General features: G+C 40.4%; 3 protein-coding genes across 5 annotated transcripts; 1 reads left to right on the top strand and 2 right to left on the bottom strand.

Annotated features, from left to right (window-relative positions):
* The first annotated feature begins 97 nt into the window (after positions 1 to 97).
* Positions 98 to 10746, top strand: zwilch (zwilch kinetochore protein). 2 transcript variants are annotated; one of them, XM_017691702.2, is made up of 19 exons: positions 98 to 212; positions 1472 to 1511; positions 1597 to 1683; positions 1760 to 1881; positions 2003 to 2190; positions 2362 to 2441; positions 2536 to 2691; positions 2923 to 2994; positions 4080 to 4173; positions 4254 to 4306; positions 4397 to 4499; positions 4583 to 4662; positions 4956 to 5112; positions 5289 to 5317; positions 5425 to 5561; positions 5641 to 5736; positions 5883 to 5998; positions 6956 to 7050; positions 10370 to 10746. In XM_017691702.2, exons 1-18 carry the CDS (start codon positions 163 to 165, stop codon positions 7045 to 7047), a joined length of 1752 nt encoding a protein of 583 aa, XP_017547191.1. In that variant the 5' UTR covers positions 98 to 162; the 3' UTR covers positions 7048 to 7050; positions 10370 to 10746. The 2 variants fall into 2 exon arrangements, with proteins under 2 accessions (XP_017547191.1, XP_017547182.1); XM_017691693.2 differs by having other exon boundaries at positions 10366 to 10746.
* Positions 7542 to 15630, bottom strand: lctlb (lactase-like b). Its single transcript, XM_017709353.2, has 15 exons — positions 15582 to 15630; positions 14979 to 15156; positions 13600 to 13760; positions 13426 to 13513; positions 13201 to 13310; positions 12957 to 13085; positions 12776 to 12871; positions 12592 to 12646; positions 12335 to 12496; positions 11780 to 12054; positions 11553 to 11679; positions 11238 to 11437; positions 10421 to 10484; positions 7988 to 8032; positions 7542 to 7682 (listed from the first exon to the last, which is right to left on the bottom strand). Exons 2-15 carry the CDS (start codon positions 15103 to 15105, stop codon positions 7567 to 7569), a joined length of 1755 nt encoding a protein of 584 aa, XP_017564842.1. The 5' UTR covers positions 15106 to 15156; positions 15582 to 15630; the 3' UTR covers positions 7542 to 7566.
* A 2195-nt stretch (positions 15631 to 17825) lies between these two features.
* Positions 17826 to 21587, bottom strand: snapc5 (small nuclear RNA activating complex, polypeptide 5). 2 transcript variants are annotated; one of them, XM_017691738.2, is made up of 4 exons: positions 21462 to 21587; positions 19895 to 20010; positions 18777 to 18851; positions 17826 to 18646 (listed from the first exon to the last, which is right to left on the bottom strand). In XM_017691738.2, exons 2-4 carry the CDS (start codon positions 19982 to 19984, stop codon positions 18479 to 18481), a joined length of 333 nt encoding a protein of 110 aa, XP_017547227.1. In that variant the 5' UTR covers positions 19985 to 20010; positions 21462 to 21587; the 3' UTR covers positions 17826 to 18478. The 2 variants fall into 2 exon arrangements, with proteins under 2 accessions (XP_017547227.1, XP_017547235.1); XM_017691746.2 differs by having other exon boundaries at positions 19895 to 20013; positions 21462 to 21582.
* Between the last annotated feature and the right edge of the window lie 2733 nt (positions 21588 to 24320).

Here is a 24320-nt window from a genome sequence, read left to right as displayed (position 1 = left end):
ATAAATACCTTTATATTGTGTGAATAAAAAAAAATTAGTGTTGTCTCATAATGATTATTTCTTGATGTGGGCGTGAACTAATGACTTGTGACCTTGGTGACGTAATGCGGCGGGCTGGAGGAAAACCTGAGCGTGAAAGAAAGTCGTGTTTGCGCCCTGAGAATGGCAGGCAGTGTTGTTTCCGAAGCTAAACGGTTTATCCACTTTCTCAGGTAAGTGGTTTTATTAAAAACTCTGTTTTCCTCGCTTTGCAGTGAGTTTGATTCGTAACCGTCGCTGACGTCACGCAGTGCTGCTGTAGGTTAGTTTTACTGGGTCAGAAAGGAAGCGGCTGTGATCACTGCACAGAAAAGATCATAGCAAGGCGATCATTCAGTCCCAGAGGTGGACGAGGTACACAGATCATGTACTTGAGTTAAAGTAGAGACACCCAAGGTAAAATATTCCTCCAGTAAAAGTAGAAGTTCCTCCCTTTAGACCTCCACTTGAGTAAAAGTACTAAAGTATTTCCCTTCAAATGTACTTAAGTATAAAGTAAAAGTACTAAAAGAGTAATTCTGGCTCTGATGTCCTGTTATCATTTTTATAACCAGACTGGCTTCATGAACTCATTTCAGGTGAAAGTCCTCCAGCGTCTCTCTTGGTAAACCAGTCTTTTAATAGAAGGTCATTAATTAGTGACGCTGACGTCTATTAAAATGATCAGAAGCACAAAACACTGAAGGTAAACAGTTTCCATCAGGGAGAACCGAGTGGCTCTGAAATCACTTTTTACACACAAGCAAAGTTTCAGTTTCAGATGACTTTATAAATTAGTTACAAGCTGAATAAAAACTGGCTTTAAACTCAGGATCACAGATGAGCTCCTTTACTATGTTGATCTGTAGGCGTCTGTTCATAAACATAAACCAGCCCAAACTCATTTACTATAAAATGAAATGGTGTTTGTAGAAATTCAGAAAAAAGCCGCGTCAGTCTCGACTGCATATGTGGACATATTTCTATATTGAGCTCTATTTACACAAAGTTAGGTTAGTTCATCATTTATGTTGAACAGACTCTCCCAAAGTTTTACGCTGCTGCGCTGACGTTGAACCGCGTGCTGCACTGGGTCGGTATGACCAACAGGTCAAAACCAGCTCTAAACAAAGTGACCGCTGGGCCCTGATTGGTGCTCTGGCTTTGCGCTTCTTTTGTTTTGACATGTTACGTTTTTATAAACACAGAAACCAAAAGGAACGACAGATTTCTCAAAATGTAGGAGGAAAAAGTCGGATATTAGACTCTGAAATGTAGTGGAGTGAAAGGAGAAAGTCGCCCAGAACGGAGAAACTTCAGTACAGATACCCGAAAAAACGACTTAAGTACAGTAACAAATTACATTTACTCAGTTACTGTCCTCCACTGTTTATTCCACTATTTGTAGTGTATGTTGCACTGCTAGTGTAATGTATTATTATGTCTTTAATAGGTTGTGCCAGGATGACGATAAGGATTCTTGGGCATATCAGGTATAACTGGCTCCGTAACCTCCTCAGAGTGAGTGGTGGCGTCAGATCGTTTATATTGACATGTGTAACTTCTCTGTTGTTACAGGAGAATATTAAAATATCAAAACACGATGATGAGCCCCTTCTAAGCATTATTGAAGGAAACCAACCATTTTTCATCTGTGAGAAAATGGTAAGTAAATTTGGGCAAAATAGAACACAAACTGTGAAAATGACTGCTGCACTACTGACCAACTTCCTTTAAAAAGCCACCAGAACGTGAACCTGAGGGCGCAGAAAGCGCAGAGGAAACCAGTCTCAATGAAGAAGTGTCAGTTAAACTGGAGCATCTTGGCATCGGGCCTCTGCCTCTTTCCATCAATACAGCAAGGTGTAGTGAGCTTATCTGTAATGCAGTGGGTCGTTTTTAAATGTATTACTATTTTTTTAATCAAATTAGTGACCTGTCTCTGCTGGGATTAAATCCTTGGCGTTTTCCTCTGGGTGCACAGAAAGCTGCTTTCCTGGTACACCATGTCTCAGAACCCCAACATGGCTCAGCTGGAAGGCCATGTTCTGCATCCTCTCTGGGTACGCTGTGACATGTCTGACCCTGCTGGCACATCCTGGTTGGGGGCAGAGACAGTCTATGTTGGTGGAAAGGCTACAGCAGTCAAACTGTACACAGTCCGCAGCAAAGGTAATGCCTGGCTTCAGCACACAACCTGACCGTAGTCTGAAATCACTGCGTTTCAGATTTCTGGTGATGCAGGAGAAACGTGTTGTATAGCTGTGTTACAAAAAGTGGGTTCAAACACTTCACATAGACTAAAGTTTTGGTTTCCAAGCGCATGTTTTATTTTCAATCCAGGGGCAACAGCAGATGAGACCTCTTTCATGACAATGGATCAACTTAAACAAGAGCACCAGAACAGACACCATTCCTCAGCAGTAACACATTCAGGCTCCTTTTTTCCTGTAATACTGATTTAAGTTTACACTTATGTGCCACGTCTTAATTTATTTGTGTTACTGTCTTCTGTAGCTGGTGACAAAAGGCTGGGCTGAGTACAACCTCTTCTGCTTAGTGAAGGAGGAGAGCCTGGTTATTGATTCTCAGAGCAGGGTAACGGCCACCTTCAGGTGGACTAATGTAGAGAAGATGCTGGAGAGCCCTCCCCTGTCATCTGTGGTCACTCTGGTAATCATAAATCTTTGTTTTTCTGTAGTATTCAGTTTGGTGTCTCAGTTTTATGTGCGTCTTGACTGTAGTGTCTCTTGGCCTGTCTTGTCTTCAGGTTTATTTTGCCTCTTGAGAAGCATTCTTTGAAGTTGTCATTGTTACCAACCACAAACAATTACGTTTGCTGACAGAGATTCAATAGGACTGAACATTTTGCCATTTCTTGTTTATCTTCTTCGTTGTGTGCAGCAAATCAAGGTGACAGTTGGAGACATCAGGAGCCCAATGTTTCAGAAGTTCAGAGAGCTGGAATTTCTTCTGGTATGTCTGAGCCAGCAGAGCCATAAGAACTTACACTGAGTTTATCATGTACGTCTGTCTGGTAGCCTTTGGCCTTGAACAAGGCTTGTCGGCCGTGTTAGTAACGTGTGTTATTCCACTGAATTTTCAAAATTCATAATTCTCTTGCTGACATATAAACTCAGTCATTTAGAGCGGTTTAATGTGAAATGGTTAATAGTAGATAAACTTATTGCTTCAATTTCTTTACAGCGGTTCCGGTAGGAACCAGGGATTGTGATGACTATAACACAAATATTGCCTCATTTTATTTGTTATTCAAAACTACCAGATTGTACATCTTCTAATGTTGGTGATGGTAAAACATTGGTAAATCTGAAGAGCGAGAAAAGTCTTTGGATGCCATTTCTGCCTTACAACGGCCTGCATGTGCCTCTCAGACATAAATGGATTTTAAAGAATGTGATTTAGACTGAAATTTTACCTCAAAACTATCCAAAAACAAAGACATTAGACAGTGTATTTGTAATTATTTTATCTAATAGCTTTCTGAGAGAGAGCCTTTAGAGCTATTAAATACTTTGGATATCTGGTTCCTATCACCACCACTGTGAACAACTCTGACTTGGTAAGCTTCTCCAAAATGGAGCATTTCACTTAAAACTCTGAATGCCTTAGTTTACATTTTAACCATTAACTTAGGCGGAAATGTGCAATAATATGCAGAATTCCTTTTAACTACTACATTTACGGCATTTGGCTGACGCTCTTATCCAGAGCGACTTACAATTTGATCATTTTACACAGGTAGGCGAAGGTGGTGTTAGGAGTCTTGCCCAAGGACTCTTATTGGTATAGTGTAGGGGGCTTACCCAGGTGGGGGATTGAACCCTAGTCTACAGCATAGAAGGCAGAGGTGTTAACCACTACACTGACCAACCACTACTACAAGGGCACTCAGTAGTTAAGGCCATTCAGACGGTCCTCTAACAAACAGGGCTCTTTGATCATGTTTCAGGAGCTGTGGCAAATAGTTCAGAAAATGACCTGTTCTACCGATTTGGACCACTTTTTTTCCATTTTAACTGTAAAAGTGCTTTTAATAGACGCTGGCTGAAGGATTGAGGACTGGTGAGATTGAGTGGTTAGATCTGCCGGAGACACGGTCTACTGTGGACTTAACAAGGGAACTCATTGAGGGTAACATTTCACATCACTCTGGACTACGTGACCTTATCCCTTGCAGTTTGATGCACTATGTAATTCCTTCCTTGTCACAGGATTGGAGAATGTTGCAAATGCAGTCCCAGGCCAGAATTTAAAAGGATCAGAGGTATAATGGAATATGAAGTATGAAGGTAAACTATTCCATTAATGTACTATGCGGTAGTTGTTTGTGGTTAATCTCATTTGCTTGTAACAGAACCAGAAGTCCAAGACCGACTCGGTTCTCGGCTTTAGCTCTATGCTAATGGAGAGAGGAGACTTGGACTTCACAGAGCAGCTCTGGGAGAAGATGAGGAAGAGTGAGTGTTATTTTCGGGTGTGTGATTCTAAGAAATGATCATACTTATTGTGATTTTTGCATAAAATCTCTTTCTTTTGACAGGTGTGACCTCCTATCAAGACATAACAGACTCTCTGAAATTAGTCATCAAAGCCGTGCGATTTGGTCAGATTAAACCTTGGGTGTGTATTTGAAAGTCTATGGAATTGATTTTGTTGGAAAAGTTATTTTCCCAAACAGGGATTAAGCCCAGTCCTGGACTAAGCAGCATTTTAAGTGGAGATTTTTTTGTTCTTCTTCCATTGAAAGGAAAATGTAGTCCACATCTAGGCTTAATCCTTGTCTGGGTAACATGACGCAGAAGTTTCTCTTTTCACTCCTCTTTAAAATAATTAATCATAAGTAATAAAATAATTAAGTCACAGATATTGTGGTTCTTTTTGATGTAACGTGTTTATAATCTTATCCTGTACAGGTGCACAGGGACAGCAGCAGTTCTTTGAGTAGACTGATTGTGCAGTCTTATCAGCAGCAAGTGGACACAGTGCCTCTCACTGGTCTGACCCCTGCTATTATGCTCCTGGAACTGGGCCTGGACAAGATGAGGAAAGACTACATCAACTACCTTGTTGGTAATAATGCCAATTAGTATATCAGCCGAGGCACATTTTTATTTAGTAGGGAATGGTCATTGTAGGCTATTTGTACAGCCAGCAGACTTTAAAGCCTGTGTGCATGTTATGCTTTATGCTTTAAGCTTTCAAAAGAGTTTGCAGAAAAAGTCTCAATTATGTATTTTGCCTCTCAGGGAAAGAGCTAACAACTCTCAACCATCTGGTAAGAACTTCACTTCTCTTTTCTCCAAAATATTGGTGGGATCTTAAAGTGAAGACTGAGCTTTAACAGTCACTGCATTGTACATTTGTGTGACGGGTGATTTTCAGAGCTACTACCTGAGCACTCAGGTTGATCTGCAGGAGCAGGTGGTAAGACTGAAGAAATTGCACCACCTGCTGGAGATTCTGGGCACCTGCTGCAGCTTCCTCAGCCTGCCTCATGAGCGCCTCTTCTTCTTCACTCAGTGAGTCACACACGTGTTTGTTCTTTTACCAATATCTGTCACGTCCACGTTTATGTATGATATTCTCTTTTAATTTTAGGTCGTGTTTGCAGTACTACAAAACAGCACCTTATAATGAAGAGCATGTGTTTGAGATGCAAATCAAACCTGCTCTTATCAGCCACTTCTACCATACGTAAGAACAAGCACAATCTACCCTGGTTGAGTTTTGGACCTTTTGTAAAATAAGGTCTGTCCAGTAAAAATGTATCGCATATTACATGGTATAATGCATATTTGTTTGGCATATGATGATTGTGTGTTTGTTGCTCCCTTTTTCAGGGAGCAGCCAACTTCCTGGGCAGTGGAGGTGTCCAGTGGGCAGGGGTCACGAGAGGTCAAAACCTCTTGGCATCTGAGTGACAAACCGCTTGTGGATCACGTCCCTTTTGACTCAGGTGAAACATTGTTTTTCCACATGCCACATATTTTTTTCATTATTTTAATCATTTTTGCACACACACAGGTTCTGCCCCCCGGGCCCTGGAGCACCCCTTTAAGCACATTTTAGTGTTTTCCTACAACACACCCAAATTAAGCTCAGGAAGGGTTTAATACCCTCTTTTTGCAGGCCCCCTAGTGGGAAATAAGGCAGCAGGGTGGAATGTGACTGATATTTTTCATTAATATCATCAATTAAAACATTTTTCTTCTGAGCTCTGTTCTCAGACTACCTTGGGCATTGTTGGCTCTCTGTACGAGTGAAATGTTGTGATTGTGTTAAGACGGTACCGAACAAGTGGTGAAAGCAGTTGTTATACTTCACACCTCTCCACAGAGACAGCCCTGCCAAGTCAAAATGACTGATATATTAAAAAAAACACGTATAACTGATAGAATAAAAAAGAAAAGCATTTAGACACAAGAACTTTGACTTGGCTGCTCACTTGTGTAGAACAAAATCCAAAATCCACTTGGCTTCTATTTTTTGTTAGTCATACATATTTACGTCAAAATAAAGTCAATCACATTGAGATTTGTTTAATTATTGAAAAAAAAACTTCATAGATCAACAGAGGGACCTGCAAAATAGATGGGAATTGCACTGCATGTCAAGAGTGGTAAAGGATGAATTAAGCTGATTAGTTGGATCAAGCGAGGTGGAGCAAGCAAAACACTATAGATCAGTTTCCTGCACAGGAATTAAGTCTATCCCTGTACTGCATTTTCCTTTCAATGGAGCAACTCCATTCATAATGCTGCCTAGTCCAGGGCTAGGCTTAATCCCTGTCTGGGAAACTGACCCTAAAATGTACAGGACAGGGGTACTGCAGGACCAGGATTGGGGTCCTCATTACAGTAGCTATTTGGTGGTTAGAAGATATGGGTATCTCATTTAGGCTCCTGTTGTTTAGGTTTGCCATTGGAGGTTTCAGTGAGTGCAGAGAGTGAGAAGACTGCCTACTTCAGAACCCTGGTGTGCTGCAGTCTGGCCAACTTCATTTAGGAGGTCAGTGTCAATTAACAGGCAAAATATGTGCATTTATTGAAATGTTTATTTGAAGAACTAAAATAGTCTCTATAATATATGTTTGAATATTGTACATTGTACTTAAATGCTATCTACCCTATATATGTATATGTATGTGTATATGTATGTGTATATGTATATGTGTGTGTATATATATATATATATATATATATATATATATATATATATATATATATATATATAATTTTTTTTCTTTGTTTATAATGTTGAACTCACCACAGTTTGATAATCAGAGAAACAGCTGTTAAAAGGAAAATCAATATGTAATTTTCACGTCATGTGTAAAGCAACCAATTTTATTTGCTTCAACTCGAAACTGATTTTGGGCTGAATGTCAAAGGGATTGGCCCACTATAAACTAGTTTACTAGAACTGTGTGTTCTGTTAGTTGGAAATATCAGAGCGCTGCAAAGGCCGGATCTTGCATCTGATTATATGATCATCTGAATGAGGTCAGCCCTAAACAGCGCTCTGCTAATTGCGTCTGCTAAGGAGGAACATGAGAAAAACTGCACTGATCAAAATGCAGAGGGTGCACACAGTGGGGACCACAATCTCTGTTACCATCTCCATGTGGCTGGTCAATGGATCTGGGGGGGAAAAAAACATGTGCAATAAAGAACTGTTAGCCTTGTTCATGCAGCGTCAGTCAAATTTAGTATTGTATTACTTATTCGAAACAGACCGTTTAAACTAAGTGTTTGTAGTTTTACACACACACACACACACACACACACACACACACACACACAGTTAAGGATTAGCAGAAACATATTTGCTTATCACACAAAGAAATCAGTTTGCTCAGAGGACTCAAAGGGTTAACACTCTTTACTACTTTGTGTGTGTGTGTGTGTGTGTGTGTGTGTGTGTGTGTGTGTGTGAGACAGCTTACCATGAATAAGTCTTAGAATATTGGCAGCCGTACTCCGCTGTTCCTCTAACGAAAAGAGAGATGGCCTTATGGTGAGATCAGAACAGTTTAACCCTTTGAGGGCTGTTGTGCCAGTGGCACAGGGGTGACCTCTAGCCAACAGGGTTATAGCAACAGCACAGGCAGCGCTATTCTCACATCAAACATCTTTTCTGCCGCTTCTAAATATTTTCTGTTTACCTATTACCATGTTTCATGTCTCTGTGGCACATATGTGCTAAGTAGTCTGGAATAGTCTGGTGAGTAAACTGGAATTTTGTAAAATCTCTTATTCATATTTATAATATCATCACTAATTATAATATGATTGCAAATAGGGGTACACTAATATAGGATTTGTGGGCCAATAATATTTGATATTTTACTTGTGTATATTAAGATGGAACAATAAGGTAAATTCAGAAAAATAGTGATCCATATTCAGTCACAAAGTACCACATGTGAGTGTTACAGAGCCTTACCATGTAGTTCGCACTTGCCATGGGGGTAATATAATTACCATGTAATTACCAACTAGGCAAGCTAGTAATATTACTTAAAGGGCCTAAATCCTAGATTTTTTAAATATTTCATGGGTTATACTGTTCTATGTGTTTATGTTTTAAAACACAATCATAATTAATTTCTTCAATTTCCTACCTGTGTTTATCCCTTAGAATGAAACAGACTGTATGCCTGTTTCTGTAGCTAAACAGCTGAAGTCTGAATCAGCAGATATATGCAAATTATTTGTTTTTGTGATATCACAAAAACAGTGAATGTTTTTGCATAGTTTCTCTATCTGGACTGTATGGTCTGGGGAGGGAACAGATATATATAATATTTATAATGGTGAGTGGTGATTTCATAATTTTGTATTTCTGCTGTGTGCTTAAAGGAGATGTTAGATTTTTGTTTATACAGCAAAAATGTGTTTTAATAATGATGTCTCACTTCTCATTTCATCATTGTAATCTTCAGTAGCTTAAAAATCAATATTTTTATTTAGAAATATTAGTTAATAAGCAGTCCGCTTACCAATATAAAGTATTGCTTTTATAACTGTAATGCTAATATTATTATAATTAAAAACAAATTAAAAATATAAATAAAAAGAGAGTTTCCTCCAGAAGAAAAAAATCACTATATCTGATTGGATGCTTGAAGTTTGGTAAAGCCATGTTGGCAAGAGCAGCTTTTGGCTGTCACATAACAGTCAAAAAGTCCTCAAAGAGTTAAACAAAATAACTTTTACTCACAATGAAAGCCAGAGCAAAGCAGCTTTTCTAATGCTCGTAGATGCCATGCAGTCCCCCAGCACCAGCAACAGCATTTCTCATGTTGTCAGTACTGATGAGCTTTACTGAGACAGTTTTGGTCTGATTACTCATTGACGTGTCTATGGCAATTACCAGCTTCATACAGTAAGAATTAACGAGACTGATGAGTTTAAACAGTGTTGTGTAACTTAGAAATCTGCTGAAGTAACTACATATTATGTGGTTTCTGAAGCTGGCCTGGACATGAACTGCTAGGCATTCTGGCCTCCTGGGTCCAGGATAGGCCACATCTGGGCTGGCTGAAACCCCTCATTCATATGACTGGACCACACAGAGTACTTCTGAGGTTTTCCAGAACAATGCGAAAAGCTTGCCAAGCCAAAAAGAACACATTTATTCTGACATGTACCCTTAGTTCCTAAACTTCATCATGCACTGGCCAAACCTTTGGCATCTCTGCATGATCCTTATTTTCCTTGGACTTTCTTCTAGCTGGAGGGGCAAACAAAGAAAAACCCTGTTAGCAGGGTAAGGCTGATATTATAAGGTTCTCTCTTTAAGATCTCCTCCAAAGACTGTTCTCTTTGCTTCCATGCCAATGCCCTACGTAAATGACCATATAGAAAGTGATTATAGATTAAGTCTTATTTGAGGTTAGTATAATGGGGTGGCAGAGATCCAGAAGTGCATGGGTGAGGAAGTGCAATGTTTGTGTATTTTAAAAGTAGAATTAGGCAAATTGCTTCTTTTCATATCGCTGTTGGAAGAAAACCTTGTATCTCCATTTTTGGAGATTTTCAGTTTTGGAAATAATTTGATAATACTCATGGTCCTGTACATTGTGTGTAAATTTCATGATGAATGCACCAAAGGAAACGACCCAAAATGACTTGAAAAAATGTCTGGTTCCATTGACCTACATTAAAAGTAAAGTAAGTTTTTTCCTTCTGCTGTAAAGTTCTCATTTTGGAGGTAGAAGGTTTTCTTCTGACAACAGCGATATGTTCTCATTTCTCATGTATTGTTTTTATTCTGCTCCTTATAGGTTGATTTATTTCTATTTTTTTTTGTTTGCCCCAGCTAGTTCCTTTCCTCTACTCGTCTCATGAGGCAGTGGACTTCTATGGGTACTAACCTGCAGCCAAGAGCTGGTTGCTCGAGGAACACGTCTCTGTAGCTTTCCTCTTCCAGTTCTCGACCTGCCAGTAACCATACAGAACACTTCCATTATCTGTACTTCTGTGTACATAGACAAGACATACTAGTCAGCTCATGCTAGTCCTAATTCTATAGTAATGCTTCTTGTTCTGTCTGTGTAAGTCTGCATTAGAGACCCGCAAATGTGTTGCCTCCAAATAAAGTCAGTCTTCCAAGATTTTGCTGTTGTATAATTGCTTACTTCTGTCTTTGCAAGTATAAATTATTTGGTGTATTTGTAATAAAAGGTCTTGAGAAAGTAAACTTTCCTCTGCTTCTCTGACTCCTTCTCAAAGTCTGTGTTTATGCAAATTCTAGAGTGGATTAAAGTTTTGTTTCACAGAAAACTCTCTGGGAGCTTCCTTTAAAGAAGTAGTTTGGTTAAAAATAAAAATGAGTTTTCTTCTTCCCTTAAAGGCAAAGTTTACTACTTCACCTTAGCACTGAGACTAAAAGACTTGTGTAACAGAAGCATATACTCTACAATGACCATCATGCAAAATGCATGCAAGATTTCAGGTACCAGACGTGTCTCAAATCACGCAGAGCTTTAACGTAAACTCAAATAGACTTGCTTTTGTGTTTTCTGACAGCGTATGACATGGTTTTTATATATAAGAAAGCTACACTATCCAAGGGTCTAAACTAAAAAATAAAGACGACAACAAATCTTGGCTCATCAACCTTTGGGGATAAACTTTTACTCCTATCTTATTCTTCTACTGACTTCAGCACAGAAGTATCGGCATTATTACCTCTCTCAGATTAGGGAATCCATTGAAATTGATGATGCGTTTGTAAAACTGAACAGAGGCCTTGGGGTAGCGTGGTTTATTCTTATTCTTGAAGTCCACATAGTACAGGCCAAATCTCTCTGAGAAGCCCTCATCCCATTCAAACTTATCCAGCAGAGACCAGGCAGTGTAGCCCTTCACATTCACTCCATCTCGAATGGCTACATGGACCAAAAGAGAAGAGAGGTTAATAAGGGAGAGTAGTAGATCAAATTTCAGTGTACTTGATCTCCCAAAGGGATTTGTATTGGTTATGTAATGAGTTCAATCACTTGCCTTTCAGCATCTCATTGATATAGTCCTTGTAATACTGTATCCTCCAGTCATCACACAGCTCTGTGCACTTCATCTTCTCAGAGACTCCATTTTCAGTAATGTAGATCATTGGGTTTCCATATTGAGTCTACAGAAAGGATGAACAGTCACAGGCAATGTTGGGAACAGAAGAATGGGTCTATTGTAGATGGACAACCAAGAAAAACCCACTGGTTAAGAGAACAAACCTTGACAAAGTTGAGCAGGCGGCGGAAGCCCCATGGCACAGAGTAGAGCCACTCTGAACCAGGATCAGGCCAGCGTGGGTCCACCAGCTCAGCCAGGTCGCGGTCAGCAAAGTATGTGCTGCCACGCCCTGGAGGGTAGGTCTTCTGAGTGATGTAACGTGTGGTGAAGTGCCCCACTCCCAGAAAGTCGCAAGTGCCTTTAATGTAACTCTTCTCCTGAGAAGAGAAGGTGGGGAGACGGGATGTTCCCAAACCTTGCTGAGCACTTTTCCTCCCTGGACAAACAGTGGATACGAAGGAATCATTTATTTCTAGACATGGCATGATACCACTTTTTCTTTTCCAGTACTGCTATTTAAGCCTTGAGTGTGATCTGATAGCAATCCAATATGTATTCTATAAAAACTCCTCAGCTTTTAAAGTCGCTGTAGGCTATGATGCTCAAACTACTCAAACACTCTATTAGCCCACAGAAAGAAATACACATCAAAGAACGTCACACAAAATGAGTTCAGGCTGGATTTGTTACAGGACTCGACAGATGGTAAAGCATACCGACAAAGTCCTTCATGACTTGAGGATAGTCTCCATGAAAGACTGGAGTAGCAAACCAGCCCAAGTAGAACTGGACATATCTCTCAGCTGCTTCTATATCCTTCAGGTTGGTGATGTCCACTGGCTCTCCCCAGTCCCCAGACAGGGAGATCCCTACCACACCTGCATGAGGGGACAGAGGACCAGGCCAGACTCTTTGAAATGGCTAACAGAAGAGAGGTTCTATAAGTAAGGACATATAGCTTAAACGTAATTACCATTTTGTTTGTTTCGCCACTGATTATCATATGTATGCCAAACCTTGGCATGTGCCTGAGGACAGGGATACAGAAAGGTCAAAGTGAGACAAACATGATGATGCATGTAAGGAATGTTTGGTGGGTCAGAAAGAAGAATCATTTTATTAAGTAGGACATCCAGTCAAAGTCTGTGTTCTCTTACCTTGATGATGTGATGAGCAGCCCTGTAGGCCCCAGTGCCTCTGAGCTTCAGGCCTGGTGCATGTTCTCCTGTTTCATAGCCTTCTACTGCCACCGACTGACATACAAGCAATGATCACATTTCATCTAATGGCACATTTCAAAACACGGAACTTTGATGTACAGAATTAACTGGACCATACCCATGGGTTATTGAAAGTTATCCAATGTTTCACGCGGTTTCCGAACCTCTCGAAGCAGAGGCTGGCAAAGTCATTAAAGTAATTAACCATGCTGATGTTCTGCCACCCTCCGTACTTCTCCTGCAGAACCTGCCAAATCACAGAAACGGCCACTGACAAAACTTTATTTTTATATCAAGCAAAAAAGGTTCAGTACAGCAAAGGCAATGAGGCTGATATCAAATTCATTACTGTGAATGCATACCTGTGGTAGGTCCCAGTGATACAAGGTCACAATGGGAGTGATTTTGTTCTCCAGCAGCTGGTCAATGAGGGTATCATAATACTTGATTCCTTTCTCATTCACATGGTCAGCTGCAGACGTGTAACCAAGGTGGTCAGAACAATGTGATATTCAACACAATGATATTATATTATTAATCTTTATATTAGAGAGAGATTGGCCTAAGGAAGCATCATGGTCTCTTACACCTGATTCCAGTGGGAATGACCCTTGGCCAAGAAATTGAGAAGCGATAGTGATTCAAGTTGAGCTCTTTCAACAGGGATATGTCATCCTACATACAGAACACAGTTTTTTAGCTGTAGGGGTTTAGAAGCTTCAAATGCTGATAAGTGCAATGGACCATTTTGCTGTAATCACCTTCAGTTTGTAGTAGCCCTCGCATGCATAATCTCCTGTATCATTCAGAAAGACTTTTCCTTTTTTATGAGAGAACACATCCCAGATGCTCAGTCCTTTCCCATCTTTGTCCCAGGCTCCTTCGGTTTGATAGGCTGAACTGCCGGCACCCCACGAAAATCCTGCCACCGGAGACAGCTTAGGGTAAATTCACACTTACTAGCCTTCTTGTAGGTATCGTAACCATAGACACAGCATTTATTAACTGCTTTAAAGAGTTTGCTCAAGGAGTCGATTCTACTTGCGCTGAATGTAAATGAAGCCAAATTTTGAGCCAAAATAATAAATGTAACCATCGTTACATCCGTTGTAATCAGTGTTGCTGCAGTAATCTCTAAAGTGAGACTAAGAAAGCCCCTTTTGATGATGTATCTTGAAGGTGGACATACATTTTGGAAGACTACAAGCTCTTTGGGATGGATAACTGGGGACAGACTCTTTGAAATTGTTTTTGCTATCAGGCTGAATTATTCTTCTAACAAAGAAACGTTTGAAGACCAACTGAGATTAGTGCTATATCACTAGTGCTACCTAGCACCACAGCTATATTTATAGCCTCTAGATCGTAAGCTAGCAGCCTTGTTCAAGTGTGCTATTAGTATTCTTCTTTTAAACTAAAATAAAATAAGATTACACCTAAAATATACTTAAAAGTGTATTTATATAAACTAAAATGTGGGCCAATTTAGTGCTGAAATTGTACACTTACAAGTGTCCTACTAGTACAGTGATATTATTATACTTACTGCATAAAGTATACTTGGGAAATATATTTGAATTTTACTTAAGTTTACTTGAACGTGAAAGTTTACTTTAAATTTACTTTACTTTGTAAGGGTTGGTGAGAGATTTCCAATGACTGTGTGATGTACCTGTGTAATGCATGCTGGGTATTGTAGTCTGACAACACTGATGGATTATAACACGAAAACCATGCAAAATCTATGAAAGTGATGAGGCTGAAGGAATCAATGCTGCACTGCAGAATACTACATAACACTAAAGGCACATCATCTTTGATTATGCTGTGGTGACTGTGTTTAGCTGTCATACATGACACTTCGAAACTCCTTGCTGAAAAAAAGAGCAAAGTCCAGCGTAACTGCCATGCTGGTCAAAGCTGGTTAACGCTGGACTGATGCTGGTTTAGCTGGTTACCCAGCATTGATACACTGGTTGACCAGCATACCAGCATCCAAAACACAACATATGCTGGTTTTGCTGGTGACCAACATTGTTGGACTATGCTGGATTCTCTAGCTGGGCTTTCTCCAGTTTAGTCACAAGTAGGCACCTCTCACCTGTTTTGCGAGTGAGTGTTCAATGTGGTAAGGCCATACCAGTTGGAAAAGTGCCATAATAGAAGGAGCCGCGGTCGTTCTTTGTCCAGTCGAAGTCCTCAGCCGCAGACAGACACAGCACCAACACAAGCACATGGCAAACCCGTCCAGCACAGCCTGACAGCATGGTATTCTTGCACTCGGCTCCGGCCCACTGCCTTTCAGTAGCGCTGCAGTCCTAACCAGAGGGACGTAAGTGCTTTTACACCATGCTGAAAACACAACCAACCTCCCAGTAAATACCTTGCCAGTCTAAGTTGCTAGAACCAACAACCATTGCTCAGGATTAAGTTTATCAGAGCCTACAGTCATAAAGCGGTTCAGTCACTGATCCAAGCACAGATTCCCCTGATCTCAGTCTTTCATTAGTTAGACAACCGGAACTGTTCCAGCTGCACCATCATCATCATCTCAATGGAATTTAATGCACACATAGATCTCTACAAATGCAGCTTCTTCCTATGCTTGCCATCAAAACCCAGTTACACCCAGCTGCTCTGCTAATCATACCTTTCACAGGATTTGCATGAATCCAAGGTAAAATCCAGAAATCACATAAAAGTCATGAAATACATCCAATCCAATAACCTAATTTGCATTAACCTCCAGGACTCAGCACTGCTGCTACCCAGTCTGGAAGCATCTGAACCACAGTCCTCCACTGAGGAGGTCTCATGAGCCCAGCGTAGACCCAAATACCTTCCTATTGACAGTCAATGGACTGTGAGCTCATTTTGCAAGGGTGAGCAGATCTCTTACAAACTAGGGTTTTACTCTGTAAGCAAAGTTAATGTTGGAGAGGTTGATACGCCTGTGTTTACTGTGGCGACAGTAGCAAATCTGTCAAAGCATGTTATAGAAATATTAACACATTTTATAGAAATACTACAGTCTTTATAGCACATACATGGCCATCATGTTTTGTTTATGGAGCTGAAAATCTTTTATTATTTGCATGATAATTTAGGAGAACAGTCATCTCACACAGTTCACTCTCCACTGGGAGAGAGACATTCTTAAAGAACATTATAACATTATATTAATTCTAATATTATTAACATCCAAATGGTGGGACACAGAGGGAACGTTGGGCTCTGTGCTTAGGCCTCCATCATGTCAAAAAGCAGTATATATCTATTGACAGAGCAGCCATTGTTCACATATCATGGTGCCACCTTTCTCCGGAGCAGTCCATCCTTTTTGTGAGCTTCACCACATTGTTATGTGCCGTTTAGAAAAATGCTGAATTGTTGAAGCGGGGTAAAGTGTTTCCACTGGATTGCAGGTTAGAGTGTGTTTGGGAGGGGATGTGGATATCAAGTTTTGGTGACCTGACTTTGACATATCAATGCCAGATTCTAGTACAAGCATAACTTTCATGTACCCTTAGGTTAACTCAGAAAATCAAACATCCTCATTTAAAACAGCTAGTCAACCTTAGATCTGCCTTGTGACTATCAATAATCTACCTTTCTGTATCTGTACTATCAAAAACATAGACTGTGGCAGCAGAATTTTGGGTAACTCTTTTCAGTGGATCTTTGTAGGTGATTAATAAACTCTTAACAGATTATCAGTAACATATCGACAACATATCAGTGGAGTAGCAGCAATGCAGCACATGCATGCTTTTGCTTCATAGCTATTAAAGCCATACATGTAAAAGGTGGTACATACAAGGTGGTTGGTTAGTGTAGTGGTTAACACCTTTGCCTTCTACACTGTATACTGGGGTTCAATCCCCCACCAGGGCAAGCTCCCTACACTACACCAATAAGGGTCCTTGGGCAAGACTCCTAACACCACCTTGGTCTACCTGTGTAAAATGATTAAATTGTAAGTCGCTCTGGATAAGAGCCGTAAATGCACTGAAAAAAAAGGTAAAATTCTCAAATCTATTCAGCAGTAAAACTGTTGGTCTTGTGCTAAAGGAGTATTCTGGCCAAATATTACCATTTAATATTTGTGTCATGCTACTTGCTTGCATTCTGAAGCCTCGTCGATTTGATAGAATTCATGATTCTGTTTCGATATTTTATTTTTGTACGAGTTTTTTTTTTTTCTCACGACAGCACTCCTACATCATACAAGCACTGGGAATCCCCAGCATGGAACTGAAGAAATGCACTGATATAACACTTATATAGAATCATAGATACTTACATAATATTTAGATTTGCAGCAGATTTATCAGCCTGCACTCAAGCATCTGCACCAAAGTGCCTGTAGTTTTTCAAAGGTTCCTCCTAACTTTTAGATAACATCATCAGAGGGGAGTTTTCCTAGTTTTATTACCAGAAAAATCTCACTATTACACCACTGCAGTACCACTGTAGGAGACAACTAGACAATTTGTTTACAACAAACGTAAGGGTGGTTAAATGTACTTTTTGGCCAGATTGTCCCTTTAACTCAACCAGTGTTAAATGAAGACATTCATTTAATATTCACTTTCCATCCATTTTCTAAGCCGCTTCTCCGTCAGGGTTGCGGGGAGTGCTGGAGCCTATCCCAGCAGTCTTCGGGCGGAAGGCGGGATACACCCTGGACAGGTCGCCAGTCCATCGCAGGGCAGACAGACAGAGAGAGACAGTCACTCACACCCAGGGGCAATTTAGCACGTCCAAATGGCCTGACTGCATGTCTTTGGACTCTGGGAGGAAACCGGAGAACCTGGAGGAAACCCACGCAGACACGGGGAGAACATGCAAACTCCACACAGAGAGGACCCCGGTCACCCGGCCTGGGAATCGAACCCAGACCCTCCTCGCTGTGAGGCGACAGCACTCAATATTCACTTTATCAACCCAAAAATAATAGCAAGAAACTCAATGAATACACACCAGATAGGGAATCCAGCTTCTGTATTGTGCTTAAGTAAATAAACTACTATACTGAACCTTTACAATATTTCTCATGAAATACTAAAAAACATTACTGTACATTACCAGCTCATCAAGGAATGTTTCATGCACATGCATTACACACACACACACACACACACACACACACTCACACACACCCCCACACACACCCACACGTTCCTTCTGCCACGCAGGTTACTTTTAAAAAGTACCCCAGAAATTTTCACAACATAAATACAAACACTATGAACTCAACAACAGATTCATAACAGTACATTCAACCTCAATGCATTACCATTCGAAACAAAGGCTACATACAACTTCTTAATAGGTCTAAGGAAATGCAATACTGGAGTCTTAAATCTACAAAAATAACTTAAAAGTGCAGGCTGACCATCATGTACAGTACCAAAAGATGTTTTTGAGCTTCTATGCTTGCTACACATCATTTTATGGTTGGTTCCCAAGGTGTCTCTTACCTATTATCTATACAATGCAGCATAATCCTCAGACAAACAGAGAAACAGAACAAACCTAACAAGCTATAAACACGTATCTTTTGGCATGCCATTTTGGACGTCAAACACTTCATTGCAAGTGTTACTGATAGTTCTCTTATGCTATTCGAATGGAAACTCAGTAGTCATCTTCGTCCTCCTCCTCCTCCTCTAGCACCATGTCAAGGTCGTCATCTTCGAGGTCATCGTCGTCCTCCTCCTCTTCCTCCATTTCATAGTCAATGGGAGCACCCAGCACTAGCTTAGTCTGATTGATCTCGGTCTTGTCATCTGGGTTGACTTCAACCTGCATGAACGTGATTTAAACATAATGCACTAATTCGTACAGTTTAAATGAATAAGAAACGAAGTGCAATTCAAGAATGCTTTTAGTGCATAAGTAATGGCACCATATTTGGGATTTTATGCTTGGTTACCTCAGGGGTGGCAGGTTCTGTTGAGCTCTCCTCAGACTGGGCATCGATCATGGACTTCAGGGCTCCCTCTTCAAACTAGTGAAAACAAATATTATAGGACAACTCTGAACATTCACAGTGAACATACTAGACATAAATAGGGTGGACAAAATAATGCAAATACATAACAACATATTAATGTCTAATATCTAAGAAAGAGGAGGATGATCCTATTACTGTAGAACTGGAAATGCTGTCACACACGTCCTGAACTGTGTTTATATTCTTCTGCCACAATCTGCAGCTTTGAGAGGCTCAAGAATAAAGTTGATTTTGAGTAGACTGTTTTGTGAATTTAAATGTGTAAGTTTGGAGTTCAAAATGTTGTGGTGTATTCCAAAAAACAGGAATAATACATTTTATTTATCATAACACCTTCTCCAAGAACTTCATAAAGTATATAAGCCATATAAACACAGTCAATGTAAAGACAAACATGAACAGCCAATGTAAAGTTAAAGTGAAGAGCAACTATCCTGACTGCTTCCCTTTGCCAGTGCAATTTGTTTGGCATAAGCTGCCATGATCGCAAGATTATGTAATGCGTCAAGAGGAAAGCGTTTTTGTGACTGCCACATTTGGAACTCTCTTAGTTGCTGTGAAAACTCTGCAAACAAAAAGGACTGACAGGCCTCTTCTGTAGCTTACATATCGCTGCTGTCGGAAGAAAACCTCGTATCTCCATTTTTGTCATTTTTTAGTTTTTGATATAATTTCAAAGGACCTGTTGCCCGTTACATTGTGTGTAAATTTCATGATGAATGGAGCAAAAAAAAATAGCAGAAAATGACTTGGAAAGACGTCCGGTTCCATTGACTTGCATTAAAACTACAGTATGTTTTTCTTCTTTCTCCTGTAAAGTTCTAATTTTGGAGATACAAGGTTTTCTTCCGACACCAGCGATATATTGCTATCTAGTAGCCAACCTAATATGTGCCCCCTTACCTAGATGCCTTCCTAATTCTGATTTTAAGCATTTGCTATGCAGTGTTTGCCATCAATCAAATTGCAGGTGAACTCCATTTGATTCCCTCGTGTAGAAAATTTAAAACGCAGATGAAAAGATAGTTCGGCCTTACCTTTAATCTGTTAAGCTGATCCTGCAGCATGACTTTGATCTTCAGAAGAGTCTCCTCTTCCTTTTTGAGCTCTTGCAAGCGACTCAGCATGGCGGATGAATGGATTTACAGCATTCCTGCTGGTACAGATGACGATGGCAGTGAGGATTTGGCTTTAGGATTTGGGATGCACATTTGAAATGAATGTTCCTGATTCAGTGGCAGATGAGACTGACATGATATTTGCAAATATTTCCACAATCTAAGGATAAATACTATATACTGGGGTGGCTAAACAGCACATTACTGACCAGGGCATATAGCAGTTCTGTGTTTAAATGAAAAATGGAATGAGAAATAACCTCTTATTCTCCAGGGTATATTTTGGTTTGTCCATCTGAATTTACATGACCAAACTGTAAGGCAAATTATTCAGTAACTGCATGAAATAAATACACATGTTTACATTTTACTGCTGAAAGCCAAAAATCTCAGACTCTCTTAGTATTTTATAAAAATAATTTTTACAGAGTATATCACTGAAGAGACACCATCTGTTTTATAGTTTATAGCTCATATTTGTGCAAATATGGGTCGACGTTCAGTCGACAAAATAATTCAGTTTCTTCTATTACAAGAGTTTTAATTTACATCTGCTTGACTGGGACGAAGACAGTTACAGCTCTCATGACACCCACTCTTCAAATGCAGCTTATGAAATATTAAGTGATGAAGAACACGACCAAGTGCATATTGGAACCACCGGTGTTTTCCAAGGAGCACAAGAGGATAAATCAGAACCTTGATTCAGTAGCTTGTGATACTAATACTAGATGATGAGTGTCAGTTACACTACCCTATAGAAACACTGTGGACTGAAGAGGAGCTAAGACATCATACAAACATCTTTAACGTTCAATTCAACGGGATGAAAATCTTGGTGGTTTTCGCCACCTCACTGCTGCCTTAGCAACAACTAACAACAGGTCTCATTGACCAAATGTCCTCAGTTTTGACGGGGATTCTGTCTTTTCTTTTTTGGGACTTGGGCAAATCTAGGCACACTCAAAGGGTGCGACTAATTCTGCGGTTTAAGAATATGAATATAAATAAACATGGCTATGATAGACTTCTTCTCGGGGCCTTTCTCAAGGTCCTTAATTCTTCACGTTGGCCGAGAGCGTCTTCTTTTTGCCTCTCTGCTGTAAAACGACTGCATCTCTTGCCATTTACGCAGCATCATGTCATCAGAACATAAACAGAACCTCTGCTGTGCTTAGGCGGGCCAACAGTGACAAAGCCACCAAAACACCTTTAAAATGTGAACACGTTTGCAGGTTCTTGCCTTCAACATAAGTTATCGGCTGTATTTAGTCTGGTGGCAAGGAGTTTGGTCTTCTGGAATAACCTGAAAGTGGGCAAACATCACGAGAACAGTCTGTACTGGTGCAGCTCGGGCAGATGGCTAACCCAGGGCAGCTAGCTGCAAGCAGTCGTCAGGCAACTGTCTCTGAAGCTAACGCTGTCCAGCAAAACAGGCAAACCACATATTCTCGAGCGCCGATTTACAGAAACAGGACACACTTACTCTATGTTATCTCAGAGTGAAGAACGCGCATAGTTGTGAGAAGATGCCTCAGCGTTCCCCAAAACACTCCATGCACTTCTGCGGGAAGAGTCACGTGGCCTACCGGGCGCATGCGCTCTAAAGGGGACTCGGCTAAAGAGCGAGAAGCGCAGAGGAGAGAAATTAAACTTTGAAATTAAAAGCGATCGTCGAATGTTTTTCGTTTAACACTGAGATGTATTACTGAAAGCGACATTGATTTAATAGACGGCCGCTAACCGAAAGATTGCAATCTCACCGTTTTAAAAAGCGACACAGGACTTTTACTTTGAAAAATCGTAGGCTTCACAATAGGTGCCCCTGGAAAAGACCAAAGCACGGAGTATTAAAATTAAAACCACCGAAAAAAGCGAAGCAGGTATATCAGGAATACGTCTGAACATATTATGGCGCAATGCCTCGGGGGACATCACCAGAGCCTGTTGCCACTTCCGAGGGTCTCCCGTTATATCAAAACCAGGACTGCAGACGCCAGAGGGGGTCCGCGAGCAGGCCCTTACTGAATGAGGGTGAAAGGAGCTAAAAGGCTACAAAGAAAAGGTTCAGACAGGTTCTAACGACTTGACCAGGGCCTCCTTTTGGTTTTGGAAAGAGGAAGGATGTATTTCACTACAAAAGTAAAGAAAACATCTGTATATTTCTTTTTTTTTTCTATAGCAGACGGTTTTGGGGCAGGAGGAGGCCAGCAGTAGTGTTGCTGAGTGCTGATTGGGTTTGCACGCACTGACGTCATGCACGTACGTGAGCGTGTACGTGTACGCGTCGTGAAGTTCTGCGGCTTTCAGAAGCGCTCAAGAACATAACAGCAGTGTGAGAAGGTTTTATGCTCCTCTGTGTTCAGTAAATGAACGCATGTTTTCCAATATAAAAATTAGTAAGCATTTACAAACCATGGTTTTGCTTATTTTGAAATGAGAAATTCCTCTCTACAAATTCTCTGACATTAAGTGATACTTTTTTAATCCCACCTCTGCATTTAACCCATGAAGTGAAACACCACATACACACTAGGGGGCAGTGAGCACACTTGCCTGGGAGCGGTGGGCAGCCCTATCCATGGCACCCAGGGAGCAATCTTGCTCAAGGACACCTCAGTCATGGACTGGCAGTGCGGGGGATCGAACCGACAACCTTCCGGACACAGGGCCTGTTCCCTAACCTCCAGCCCACGACTGCCCCCATACAGCCCATCATAACAGTTTAGAAGACCAGCAAATTTGTGCACATGGTTGAGATTCAGCCAATTTTTGTTTATTTACACACAAAAAACTTTTAAAAACGCATCTGAGAGGTTTAAATTACATCAAAGTTGAAGATATTTTCCTCCTAAATAGTTAATAAAAAATACCTAAAGCGTATACAAGCAAATCTTAAATTACATGAAATTAAATACATGATTTAAGTATTTCAAGCAGTACGTAACATATGGGGAACACTATTGTTTACAGTTTCTGAGTTACAACTGGAGAATGTAAACTTGAATGTTGTTGTCTAAGTCAAGAAAATTATTGCTAAGGGTCATGCGTGATGGCTCTGTCTGAGGCCTGATGCCTGAAGTATCCAAAAATCATATATTGTATATATATATATATACTTAGTAATAATAATAATATAATATACTTAGTAATAAAATCTAATAATATAAATATATCTAAATATTTCTGAGTGTGAGATTATTATTCAGTTGTACGATGATAAGATCATTTTAAATATTTCTAGACCTGTTTTACATTATTTTAACTAGTTAAACTGGATACTGTGTCCTGCTGTAACAACACTTAAGGGAAAGCCAGAGCTTGCATCTGCACTGGCACTGTGAATATGTAAGGTCTACAGGGGTTACTGCCATACATATCATAGCATTCTCTAAACCCCTTGTGGTTGACTCGGAGATACAGCTGACCAATGAGAAGGGAATGAGCACAACAGTCACCCCCTCTCCACCTGTCTGTGGTTTCCTCACCTGCACATGGAGATGTTTGAAGTGGCAGGTGTCAACTCTATAAAACCAAGGAGCCTAATCTGTGACTAATGTAGTCCATGTTTGAAGTTCTCCGCTATGAAACAAACAAGATCAAGAAGTCATGTTTTAGATATGTCCCTTTATACTTGTGTGTAGCTGTATGTATACATTTTAGCCATTCATTGTAATTTGTTAGTTTTTCTTGTTGAGCTCTACATGAATGAAGGCATTTGTGCTCCATTAGAGGGCACCATTACAGAGCACTGCATGCTAGTACACACATCCTGCTGTTCTTGATATATATGTACACACACACACACACACACACACACACACACACACACACACACACACACACACACACACACACGTGTGTATGTATATATATATATATATATATATATATACATATATGCACACATACATATACACATACACACACACACACAAACACACACATATATATACACATATATACACACATATACACACACACTATATTGCCGAAAAGTATTCGCTCATCTGTCTTCACACGCATATGAACTTAGGGTTTAATATGATGTCGGCCCACCCTTTGCAGCTATAACAGCTTCAACTCTTCTGGGAAGGCTTTTCACAAGGGTTAGGAGTGTGTTTATGGGAATTTTTGACTGTTCTTCCAGAAGCACATTTGTGAGGTCAGACACTGATGATGGATGAGAAGGCCTGGCTCACAGTCTCCGCTCTAATTCATCCCAAAGGGGTTCTATGGGGTTGAGGTCAGGACTCTGTGCAGGCCAGTCAAGTTCTTCCACACCAAACTGGCTCATCCACGTCTTTATGGACCTGCTTTGTGCACTGGTGCGCAGTCATGTTGG

This window comes from Pygocentrus nattereri, chromosome 7, assembly GCF_015220715.1.
Source record: "Pygocentrus nattereri isolate fPygNat1 chromosome 7, fPygNat1.pri, whole genome shotgun sequence".
NCBI lineage: Eukaryota > Metazoa > Chordata > Actinopteri > Characiformes > Serrasalmidae > Pygocentrus > Pygocentrus nattereri.
Note: the sequence above shows the minus strand (reverse complement) of the source record. Positions and strands in the feature narration are given on the sequence as shown.

Bases quoted from the DNA above. Each gene is read 5' to 3' on its own strand.
- lctlb (XM_017709353.2), bottom strand. From the start codon at position 15,105: ATGCTGTCAGGCTGTGCTGGACGGGTTTGCCATGTGCTTGTGTTGGTG. The intron at 13,311-13,425 runs GTAAGAGACCAT...ACACGTCTGCAG, and splicing joins CATTCCCACTGGAATCAGGT to CTGACCATGTGAATGAGAAA. The intron at 8,033-10,420 runs GTTAGTACCCAT...TCTTTTCGTTAG, and splicing joins CAACCAGCTCTTGGCTGCAG to AGGAACAGCGGAGTACGGCT.
- zwilch (XM_017691702.2), top strand. From the start codon at position 163: ATGGCAGGCAGTGTTGTTTCCGAAGCTAAACGGTTTATCCACTTTCTC. The intron at 2,191-2,361 runs GTAATGCCTGGC...TTTTCAATCCAG, and splicing joins GTACACAGTCCGCAGCAAAG to GGGCAACAGCAGATGAGACC. The intron at 2,995-4,079 runs GTATGTCTGAGC...TGCTTTTAATAG, and splicing joins GAGAGCTGGAATTTCTTCTG to ACGCTGGCTGAAGGATTGAG.
- snapc5 (XM_017691738.2), bottom strand. From the start codon at position 19,984: ATGCTGAGTCGCTTGCAAGAGCTCAAAAAGGAAGAGGAGACTCTTCTG. The intron at 18,852-19,894 runs GTAAGGCCGAAC...TGTTTTCACTAG, and splicing joins ATCAGCTTAACAGATTAAAG to TTTGAAGAGGGAGCCCTGAA. The intron at 18,647-18,776 runs GTAACCAAGCAT...ACGTTCATGCAG, and splicing joins CAGAACCTGCCACCCCTGAG to GTTGAAGTCAACCCAGATGA.